At 37.0% G+C, this 12,089-nt stretch overlaps 1 protein-coding gene across 1 annotated transcript in view; it reads left to right on the forward strand.

Moving 5' to 3' along the window:
* Positions 1 to 2,078, forward strand: part of FGF10 (fibroblast growth factor 10) — a 75,826-nt gene extending 73,748 nt beyond the window's left edge. Inside the window, exon 3 of the mRNA XM_021696724.2 lies at positions 1,881 to 2,078. Within this exon, the coding sequence (XP_021552399.1) occupies positions 1,881 to 2,078 (198 nt within the window). The remainder of the gene's footprint in view (positions 1 to 1,880) is intronic.
* Positions 2,079 to 12,089: the final 10,011 nt, after the last annotated feature.

Consider the following 12,089-nt stretch of genomic DNA (forward strand, 5'->3'; position numbering starts at 1 on the left):
AAAAAAACACCTGAGATTAGGAATCTGCTGCAGGTATACCTCACTTGGAGACATTGTTCTAGGGGCACATGGGTGGTTCAGTCAATTGAGCAAATGACTCTTGGTTTCAAGTCAGGTCATAATCTCAGGGTAATGAGTTCAAGCCTGGCATCAGGCTCCGCACTCAACAGGAGTCTGCTTGAGACTTCCGCACACATGTTCTGTCTCTCTCTCAAATAAACAAATCTTTAAAAAAAAAAAAAAAGAGACATTACTCTATAAATTTATTTTGGAAAGGAAAAATAAGTATCTGCTGCTACTTTTCTAAACACAGCTCTGTTGCAAATATAAAATCATCTCAAATAACCCCAATCCTCCCACAGTCTCTAAACTGCATCCCCTTTATTAGAATGAATATGATTATTCACATAAAAAAATCATCACTGCTTTGAAGCCATATAGTTTTAGACAAACTATGTTTGTGGTCGTTCTGATAATGTTCAAAATGATGATCTAGTTCACAGAAACCCAGATACTTAAATATACACACATTCAGGAATTGAGAATTCAGTAAAAAAAAAATTTTTAAATCCCAAGGTGAGAAAAACTGCCCAGGAGAGGCCAACTAAAAGATCCCTACGATACTCTTGGTTTGGATTGGAAAACATAGAACCAGAAGAGCAAAATCCCGTATTCCTTAGCTTCTTATCTGCTTTAATATGGATATAAGAGAAGAGGGACATTTCTTTTTTTTTTTTTTTTAAGATTTTATTTATTTGACAGAGAGAGACACAGTGAGAGAGGGAACACAAGCAGCAGGAGTGGGAGAGGGAGAAGCCGGCTTCCCGAGCAGCAGGGAGCCCGATGCGGGGCTCAATCCCAGGACCCTGAGATCATGACCTGAGCCGAAGGCAGATGCTTAATGACTGAGCCACCCAGGAGCCCCTGGAGGGACATTTCTAAAGCCAGAGTTTTGAGATTAGTGGTTACTCTTCATCAGTAACTCCAGAGAAAGATACTGGATTTATGGAATGAAGGCAACATCAATTCTTGTCCCAAAAATCCCCTTAAAACACATGGCCACTTGAAACAAAGCCAAAGGACTATGGCTATAGAGTGGAATTTCCCAGGACCAAAGTCTCAGGTTTATACAATAAAGGCAGTGATAGTCACCATGTTTGTAATTTCTTTGATATGATAATTCACAAAGCAAGGCATTTCATGTCCTAGTTTTCAATCATTTTAGACCTCAGAGTAAATCTATTAAAATTCCAAGTTATGGAAAATTGTATATTATCTACCAAAATAGAGAAATCTAGTATTTGTAAAAAAGGAAAACTTCCCCCCACTGTTCCCTGGCCCTCTTGGTTATCTAGAACGATTATGATTTTGTTATATGATCTGCTTTCTTACCAATGTGGGTGTATTTATTATGGATTTATAGGTAAAGTTTGCAAACTTGATAAGCCCAAGTTTTTTCTGTAATTCTGTTTTCCCCATGAGACCCCTGGTCATTATTCTGAAGGAAAAAAAAAAAGGATTATAACACTATTCTTTATCATTGACTCATCACAAATACTGATAGTGGAACCTTTGCTTCTTGACAATCATTCTAGGCACTTAAGCCATGTCATATTCAAAACACACCAGCTTTTTAAAAGGGCCCTAACATGTGGTTATGATGATCAATTAAAGTGAATCATGAGCCTTCAAACACAGAACCTGTTTTGTGGTTGTGAGTTCTACTCTTCTACTGTTGACACCACACACTAGGTGCACAACTTACGTACAAATGACAACAGCAAACAAAACTCTTGAACTGGAGTTCTCTGGATGGTGTGTGTCAAATGGAAGTAAGTATCATCATCACCAGAATAAAAGATCTTATTTTCCCCTTGCAGAAAGAATTTAACAATGACTGTAAGCTGAAGGAGAGGATAGAGGAAAATGGATACAATACGTACGCATCCTTCAACTGGCAACACAATGGGAGGCAAATGTACGTGGCATTGAATGGAAAAGGAGCTCCCCGGAGAGGACAGAAAACACGAAGAAAAAACACCTCAGCTCATTTTCTTCCAATGGTGGTACACTCATAGAGGAAGGCAAGGTTTGTGGATGCAGGAGAACCAAAGGTTCTTTTGCCAGGACTAGTTGGTATTCTTCATGAAGACAGTAGCTCAAAAGGCAGAGACACACTGCAGATGTCAGATGTCTGCTTGCTTGAACGAAAGGAAGTCTTTGAAGGTTTTGTACTCACTGCTGACATATGATGTTCTTTTAATTAGTTCTGTGTCATGCCTTATAATCGAGATATAGGCAGAGTTACATGGGATGGAAGTTATTCCTAAGCAAACAACATTGTGGCTGGGTTTTTGGAGAAGTTTTTGTTTCTGTTCTTGTTTTTTAACCTCTGAGCTAGAACTTAAAGGACATGGAACAATCTGTTGGATCGTCGGGAAAGTTATTTATGGAATACGAACTCATATCAAAGACTTTCATTGCTCATGCAAGCCTAATGATTCAATGAGCAGTAAGACATGCAAGCATTTACTGGAAAGCACTTGGGTCACATCATATGCACAACCAAAGGAGCTTTGGGCGTGGCATCATGGAAGAGTTGGATAAGAATTAAAAAAATGTAAACATGTTAGTGTTAAACTGTTCTAACAAAACAAATAGTACGGTATGCTTGTGCATTCTGCCTTCATCCCTTTCTATTTCGTTCTAAGTTATTTATTTAATAGGATGTTAAATATCTTTTGGGGTTTTAAAGAGTATCCTCAGCAGCTGCCCTCTGATTTACCTTTTCTTTTTCTTCAGCACACCACATGCATGTTCATGACAAAGTGTTTTTAAAACTTGGCAAACACTTCAAGAATAGGAGAGGAGATAGGGAAGCAGGGTGAGAGCCCCATGTGCTATGAGTTAACTTAATATCACTCCTGCAATAAGAACCATCCACAATAAATATGACAGTGTTGTGGCATGGCTTGATGAGAGATATCTGCCATCGTTTAAAAACATCGATCACTCCTAAGGCTTCCTTTCATAAAAAAAATAGACCAGAAGGCCAAATTCTTCTCTTTCAATACACTAATGGGGCTCTAAGAATATACTAAAAGAAGGAAAATTGTTAAATAAATTTTAGTAGCCCAGCCTCATTATTTCCCAACGATTTTTTGCCATGTGTCACGGTGGTAAGTGATGAAGAGGCTGTCTGCATATATTAAGTCCCACAGAGTGCATTTCCCCCAAAGGAATTATCAAGGAATTTGAAGTGTAACTCTCCCAGGGGCTTAAACTGAGCAAATATATCCTCGTATATGTGTAACCATATACTGAAACCTGTTCGAGCTGTATGATCTAGTCTTTACAAAACCAAATAAAACTTATTTTCTGTCAATTTAAAGAGCTTTGGAAGATTCCATCATGTAACCATATCAAAATTCATTTTGTTAGAGCAGGTATAGAAAACAATACATAAGAGTATACCAGTCATCATCACATTGTATTCCAGTAAATAAATACATAAGCCTTATTTGCAGTGTCTGTAGTGATTTTTTTTTAAAAGTGTAGAAAAATATTATTTGTTTTAAATACTTTAAGTGATAACTATAAGATTATATTGATGCTGCAGTTTTATCTTCATATTTCTTGTTTTGAAAAGGTCTGTTTATTTTTATTGTTCGGACACAGTATTTTGGTACAAGGGAAAGATTCACTAAATGTGTCTTTTTACTAAAGTTTAACCTCTAGAAAGGCTGGTGTTTTGTGATCTTCTCTTATAACTTAATTGTGTCAATGCTTAACCAGCACTTCCAGTTAATCGGTTATTTAAGAATTAGTTTTAAAAGAAACTTTCCCATAAAGTCATCCCATAAAAGATCTTATTTATTTTTCATTCCTTAAAAAAGTTGGGATTTCAAAAGATACATATTTGAGGCAGAGAGTTTTGGCTTATGGCTAAAGTTGCATTTGATGGCACTTGGCTTCCAACTTGCTTCTTAACAAATCAGATTCTAAAAATGTTTAATTTTTGTGGTTGGAATCTGTATATGAAAATGTAATTGGTAACTGAGTCTGACCTATAATGTAATGTATTGCTATCAGAACTAGATTATCTTTGTTCTTTTATTTTAAAATAATAATTGCACCTGACACACGAACACAGACCACCCAAAACCAAAATTAAATGTTTGGTGAGACAAATATAGGATTAGATGACTACATGAACAGCAAACAGGGCACAAACTGGATTCGTATTTCACATAGCCATTTAGATTACCAAGGAGACTATGTGTAAACAGGCATCATTATCGGACTCCAAACACTAAAACAGCTTCTAGCAAAATATATCAAAGCTTGCAGAGCCAAAAGTAGAAAACATCTCCCTCACCCCCACCCACACCCCAACATCACACACACACACACACACAGATAAGGACAAAAACAGTCTGGTAAGGAGAAAGGAGATTCTCCTGCATTTAAAAACGGCATCTTGCTTGATACTGAAATAGAATTCTGGTCCCCTTTGCAGCTGGATTGTGCTACTGAAGAAAAGGCACTTCCAGCCCTGAATAGTGTATGTTAAAAAAAAAAATCATGATGATTTTGGGAGCTCAACCTCTGCGGGAAGTGTGGCCCCTGGCCACGATGTCAAGGTCTGTCAGCCACAAACGTGGTTCCGAGGAGACTCCTCATAAAGATATAGAATCCCTCCCTCCTCCTACCTCCCAAAAGGCTGAACAGTGTATAGTATGTTACCTTTAAATAAATCAATAAAAATGCTGGGAAAAGAAAATAAAAATATTGTCCTTGTTTGTTTTATTAGCCTATACCTAACTACACCTGGTAATAAAAAAAGAAGCTCAAGTGCTCTATGCATGGCAGGACGTGGTTAAATACCCCACAGTCCCAAACAACAACAAAAGAAAAAAAAAATCACTCAAACATTTGTAAGTTTTCTTTAATGTTTTACATGTGTGAGTCAGCTATCCTTACTCTAATAACAACCAAATGCTTTAAGATTTTTCCTAAGTTTTCAGGTCCACCTAGCTTACACAGTGGATAAAGAAGGATGAATTGAAAACAAGGATGGCTTGTGAAACAATGAAAGAATTTTGGAGGAAAGCCAGGAGGCTGCAAACTCTGATTTCAAGAGGAGAGAGTAGGCCAATGAATTTGATTTGAAAATTAGAAAGAGAAAAGTATATAGTTATGCAAGCTGGGTCCAGGGCCCAAGCAAGGTTTTGGACACTATCCAAATTGATCAGCATTAATGCTGCAAAATTCCAATAATTTGGATGTTGTTAATTCAGGATTTATGATTATTCAGCAAAAATAAAATTTACCTTTTCCTTATCAGTGAAGGCTCTAGCTGATCCAAACTTCGTTTAAATAAAAATATCTGTAGGAAACCAGGAAATACTTACAATACGTGGTACATTAGAAGTAACCCATTTAAGGAGCGCCTAGGTGGCTCAGTTGTTAAGCGTCTGCCTTCGGCTCAGGTCATGATCCCAGGGTCTTGGGATTGAGCCTTGCATCGAGCCCCGCATCGGGCTCCCCGCTCAGTGGGAAGCCTTCTTCTCCTTCTCCCACTCCCCCTGCTTGTGTTCCCTCTCTCTCTCTGTCTCTCTCTCTCTGTCAATAAATAAATAAAATCTTAAAAAAAAAAGTAACCCATTTAATGCAAACAAATGCCATGTTGATTAAGAATTCTTATATATTTCACTCGACAGGACTTTTGCAACTTAAGCAAAGCAGTTAAGAAAAAAAGGGGAGTATTTTGTAAGGATACTGGAAAGAAATGGGCAGGTCTGAATTCCACCAGAACTGGGACATGAAGCAACTAAACTCTGCCTCCTCCCAGCACTCATTTCCTCTTACCTCTGACTGGCTTTATTTGCTGGGCTACTGCTTGCCACCAATTTACATCTTTCCAACTCTAAAACCCAAAACCTCTTTTTCTCAAGATCCCCAAATGGAAACATCCTAGGTGTGACTGTTATTGGCCAGGAGTGGATAGCATCCCAACCTCTAGAGCAAACAGTCTGACAAACCATAGGGACACTGGGATTGGCCAGGTTTCAGTCACATGACCACAGAGCTTCAAGGTGCAGATTTTGACAGCCCACACATTTGAAGAAATGAAGAATAGTGTACCAAGGGAAGGGCAGTGCTGGACAGATCAAAAACAAATATGGTTCTTAGTTACATCTATTTAAATGAGACCACTGCATGGAGCACTGGGTGTTATACACAAACAATGAATCATGGAACACTACATCAAAAACTAATGATGTAATGTATGGTGATTAACATAACATAATAATAAAAAATAATAAAAATAAATGAGATCACTGACTTAAACATTTACCTTTTTTCAAAACACATATCATCTAATCTTATATTTTTCGCTAATTCTAATTAGCCTTCAGCTAATTTGTTCAAATCAGAGACATCTCAAGATGTTTTTCTTTTATGTATTTTTTATAAGGGAAAGATTGTATTTGTTTTGTTTTGTTTTGTTTTGTTTTAAAGCCAAGAGAAGGGCTCTGAATGTAGCCAGGATCACTATAATTCTGCAAACTTTATGGAATAATAATTGAGATGAATGCAAGTTTTCACTAAATCAAAAGGTAATCCTGCTAAATATTAAACTATACCATAACGACATCAAAAGTATTTCTTTACCTCAAAAGCATGTACCAGTATTTTCAAGTATATCAACATGTAGACAAAATCTGCAACTCAAATGCCATTCATTTTTTAAATGTAGAATAAAAAAGAAAGAAAAAGAAAAAAACCTGCTTTATGTCTTTTACTACGTCTTGTATACATTCACAATGAGACAAAAGAAAACTCTGTAACATGCATTTCTCTTTCACTGATTAGAATAAAACACAAAATGCCCTTGCAAGTGAATAATCTACTGAAAATACCTTTACAAACACCATGTATTAGTTCAAATGGAATAATCATGATCAAACTAATGAGATCAAAGGAACTGATCTCGTTCCTAAGTGGCTAATAATGAATATTTCCATGTGGCTGCTGCACGGTATCAGCTAAGGGCAACAATTCTACACCCAAAGACAACAGCCATATGTCAACCATATATGCATGTGGCATGTATTATCTTACACATTTTTATTATCCTCCACAAAAGAGCCTATGTTCATTTTTTAATATAGGCAATTGCATCCTCTAGAGATGAGCACAGCAAATGAAGAATCAAAACATCCCATGTTCCTCATTACAACTGTAAATTGAACATATGCCTTCATACAACTTAGGCAGTGACCCTAGCTGTAGAATAACCAACTACAGTGAGGTCTTAACCCTCCTGACGTTTGTTTTTAATTACCTTACACACATTGTAAATGACTAAATAATCTTACAATTTTCTAAATTAGTTATCATTTCTGTGCTCAATTTAAGCTGCTGACAATGCAAATATTCCCAGGTCTTTCAAGGAGCAGTAAATTAAAATCAGTGTTTCATAGGTATTATAAAAAAAAAAAAAAGACTGCTTTTTATGGTTTTCAGGTTAGAGGTCGCTTATCAATTCAATTCAACAACAAAAAAAAATATTTTAACATCTGGTATTTAACCACCAGACTTTTCTATACCCATTTTTTTTCAGTGACATGATCAATACGTTCAGACATTAATAGTATTTAAGCCAATATCTGTAAAACCAATATAAGAAAAAATCTGGGTTTTGGGGAGCTTTCCAACTGACAAAAGAAAAACCCTGAAAAATGACATTGCGAATAAGTTACAAACAATATCTTGTTTTCCTGATAAACTGATATTAAGTGTAAAATGCATTTTATGATGCAAGCTTACCCTCATGCAGGAAACAAATGAAATTTAATAGTATTTTTAATAGTATTTTTAAAGTCAGATCAGACAATTTTCCTTTTCATCTTACCCTGGGAAAGTTCTGCATTCCGTCCTCTAAAATCTCCTAAGAAATAAGCAAATAACCACATATCAACTGCAACATCCCCATTCTTAACTCCAGGTGATATTAAATAGCTATATGAAATCTATTTTCTTATTAAACTCACAAGAAAAGAGACTTTATTTAGACCCATACCCGCCTTCAGCTGCTTCAAACAAGTAAAGACACCATAGTAATGTTAGTAGAGATTGTTGGAGGCCTCTAATATTGGGTGCCTGGAATTGCTATTTTCACCCTTCTGGTTTTATTTATTTTTTTCATTTCTATTTCTCTCTATGGTTAGAAATATTTGCAGATGTAATTAGTTAAGGCCAATTCAAACTAGAGTGGACCCCTAATCTAGCATGACTTGTGTCCTGATAAAAATCAGAAACTTGGACACAGACATGCACACAGGGAGAACACCACATGAACACAAAGACAGAGATTGCGGTGAGGATTCTACAAGCCAAGCAACACCAATGATCACCAGCAAACCACCAAAAGCTCTTCACTCACAGCCCTCAGAAGGAACCAACCCTGCCAGTACCTTCATTTCAGACTTCTAGCCTTCTGTACAGTGAGACTATGAAATTGTTAAATCCACCCAGTTTGTGATACTTTATTATGATAGCCCTGGGAAACTAGTAAAGAGCCTGTAATGTAAGACCCACAGAACTCACAGTTAGGAGGATGTCTGACACATCTGGAATCATAATGCTTTCATGTGAATACACAGAATTGTTTGACACCAACCTTCATATCAAACAACCTTAACCAACGCCTAAGCCATGTCACTGCAAAGTCTAATGTACGGTTTTGCTCAATAAATCTTTACTTAACCCATAGATTTTTGGAGTATCCCCACAATGTCATACTTTCCCCCTAAATTTTGTAGTTTGCTCAATGGCCCCAAATATGATAGATTCCAAAAACGACACTTGACCAAAGTCTCAAAATGCTAGTTAGATGAAACTGATGTAAGCCAGAAAACTTAGTGAGGAACAGACATACTTTCAGGAGTTCTGTTATTTTTAAATCTTGACCTTCCTTGTTTACTAAAGGAACAACAAAAAACAATCAAGTTAGGACATACAAATACAAATCTACATATGGTAGCCCCCATTAATTCCTGATAATTTATGACAATTTTAGGAATTAACATCTCAATTATTTTATGTGAAATATTTATAATTAGACTATAAAAGAGACAGAACTACAAAATAATGGAATTGGCTAATATATTAAAATTTATACATCTAATGAATATTGCCCACTTCGGAGAACATTAGACCATATTTATATTAATAATATTCTTCATCTTAGAAACCAAATGTTCTCAGTTCCTACCTCCTTTCAAGGGCATGATTTGATGCAAGTCACTTTCTATTCCACCCCATCCATAGCAGGTTACACCAGAGATAGGTACCTGTGCTCACACAAATTTACAATCCTAGCTTCCATCTTTGCAGTCTTAATTTTCCCAGTAGAATTACACAATTAGCTTTTGAGTCCAAATATATCACTGAATTGGTTCCTATGATCCTACAGTGGTGCAACCATAAAATGGGTAGCTAATAAGCGTTCCCCCTTCTCCAAAAACCTTAGTAAATCCATCCGGAACCAACAATGTATAAAACAAGGAAATGTTTGTGTTATGTACTCAAAACTACAAGGATCTTCTGTAAATATAGTCACATTTGCCAAACCGTTTCTCCTAATTTGTTTATTCCCCCTCCTTTGATTATTTACCATCTGAATTTCCATCTTCTTATGTACATCTAGTAATCAAATAAGCAAGAAGCCAACATCAAAACAGACATCTGCTATGGAGAAAAATGACTCCAGGATAACCCAATGCTAAGTCAGTGCTGCACAAAACCACAGGAGCACTCAACATTCACAACATCACAGTTTGGTTCCGGGATACAACGTAGCCCCATCACGGGAAACCTTGTTCAAGATTTGTCTCCTGTATCAAATGCAGTATATTAGCTGAAAGGTTGAGCTCTCTCATTCTGCTTTCAGACCCTAACTTTATAATTGATAAGACTGAAGTTCAGTTTCTTTACCAGAGCTCAGTGTGAGGTAACAAATGCAGGTCTCCTGATTCCAAAATCACTTTTCCCTCCATTATATGGACACTTTGCCAAGAAAGAAAGAAAGAAATGAGGACCACACTATTTACAGCCCAATGTTTTGTTTTGTTTCAATGTACTTTGAAGGATAATGAAGGTGTTTCCTTTAGTGACACATCTCTCTTAATGGATGTTTTTTTTGAGAGGAATAGCATACACTTCTGAATCAGAGAGAGATCATTTTTTTTAATTGATATTTATTTATTTTGACACAGAGAGAATGGGCACAAGCAGGGGAGTGGGAGATGGAGAAGCAGTCTCCCCACTGAGCAGGGAGCCCGATACGGGACTCGATCCCAGGACCCTGGGATCATGACCTGAGCTGAAGGCAGATGCTTAACCGACTGAGCCACCCAGGCGCCCCGAGAGAGATCATTTGTAATCCTAGCTCTTCCACTCTCTGGCAGTGTAAACCTACAAAAGTTATCCCATTTAAGATAAAAATGAATGAACAAAAAACTTGAATAATAATTCCTAACATTTGGAACACTGGTAAGGATTGAATATTCACATTTGTTAACTGTTTTGTATAATGACTGGCAAGCAATAAGTGCTCAATACATGTTGACTTTCTGCCCTCTCACTGGTCAATTGTTAATATTATAAAACATTTCCTAATGTGCTAAAATAATGACTGGGTCACTTTCAAAATCTCCACACTTACTCAAGAAGATTACATCATTACAAAATTTCAGGTTTAATTCATGTATTATTTCATTCTTCTCCAGAAAATCTTTTTCTGACCATTGACTAGATCATCAGTGTATATTAAAATCATGCTTCTCTCAGCACTGTTGATTCCTGGGCTCTGGGCCAGCTCATGAGGAGGTACTTTGGTTATGAAGTATAATTTTCTCACCTGAAAAAAATGGGCTTTCTGAGGCATCAGAATGAAGGAGGCACAGATAATAAAAAAGAACATAAGCATGGACATAGCTTTCTTACTTCGGATATGGAGATGCCAACGTCTATGGAAAGTTTGGTTTGAGAACCAAGAGGGATTGATGTTTTAAAATATTCACTTGGAAGAATAAACACCATGAGCACAAGGGTTTCCAGTAAAATTATAGATGCTTTAGTATAGCACTGTTTTAACAATATTTCAGCTTTTCTTCCACAACTAATACAAAGCCTCACTTTCCTAGAAAGTGAATGTGATAACTATCCAGCCCACAGTGAATAGGGGGTACAAAAAAACACACAAAATATTTTTCATATCTCCACTGTGTAGCCACCTGCTTTCTGTTACATGTTTAATCCTTTTGCAAATAAATTGGGAAATGAGGGAAACTATGCCTATCTATCCTCTTTGTTTCCAAGTAAATTGGTTAGCTTTTAGAATCCTGCATACTTAATGGGTGGTACACCTGCCCAGATCCCCTTTTCAGGACCTAGGCACTCATTCCCTAGGTGCTAAAGGCAAGTTGCCTGCTTTCTCTGGTCCCTGCTGTGGCAGCCAACATCCAAAGACAGCTCAATATCAGGTATAAAAGCCTGTCCTCTTGCTCAGTTGGGAATAAGGGTCATCCCTTATTTGACGGGTCGTCCCTGTGGGATCAGCTGAGACATCTGTTGTGACTTCATCTCAGATCAACTTTTCTTCCCTTTGCCTAGAGCTGTTTACTTCACCTCTCACAGGTGTTCAGTCTAAGAGCTCTCCCCCATAAACTTCCTACATGCAAATCTCCATCACAGAGTCTGTTTCCTTTGGAACTAGTTCTAAGACTTCCTGTTAAGTATAGTTTGTTTGTTTTTGAGGTAGGGACTATTTGATAAAACTGTAGCAAAACAACTAGCCCTTCTTCTGAATGATGGCTGCCTCCGTTTTTAACTTAAGTAACATGTGAGTTTAATAAGTCCACTAGAGAAACCTAAGGACACACACACACAACACTTCCTAGGAACAAATTGATGAAGAAAGTAGCAATTTTTAGGACTAGCTTGGACAGAGCCAACAGCATAAGTGATTAAGAATGGGTTTGCCAATATAGTTCCAGGATATGAACTAGAGGCCCATG

Source organism: Neomonachus schauinslandi, chromosome 7, assembly GCF_002201575.2.
Source record: "Neomonachus schauinslandi chromosome 7, ASM220157v2, whole genome shotgun sequence".
NCBI lineage: Eukaryota > Metazoa > Chordata > Mammalia > Carnivora > Phocidae > Neomonachus > Neomonachus schauinslandi.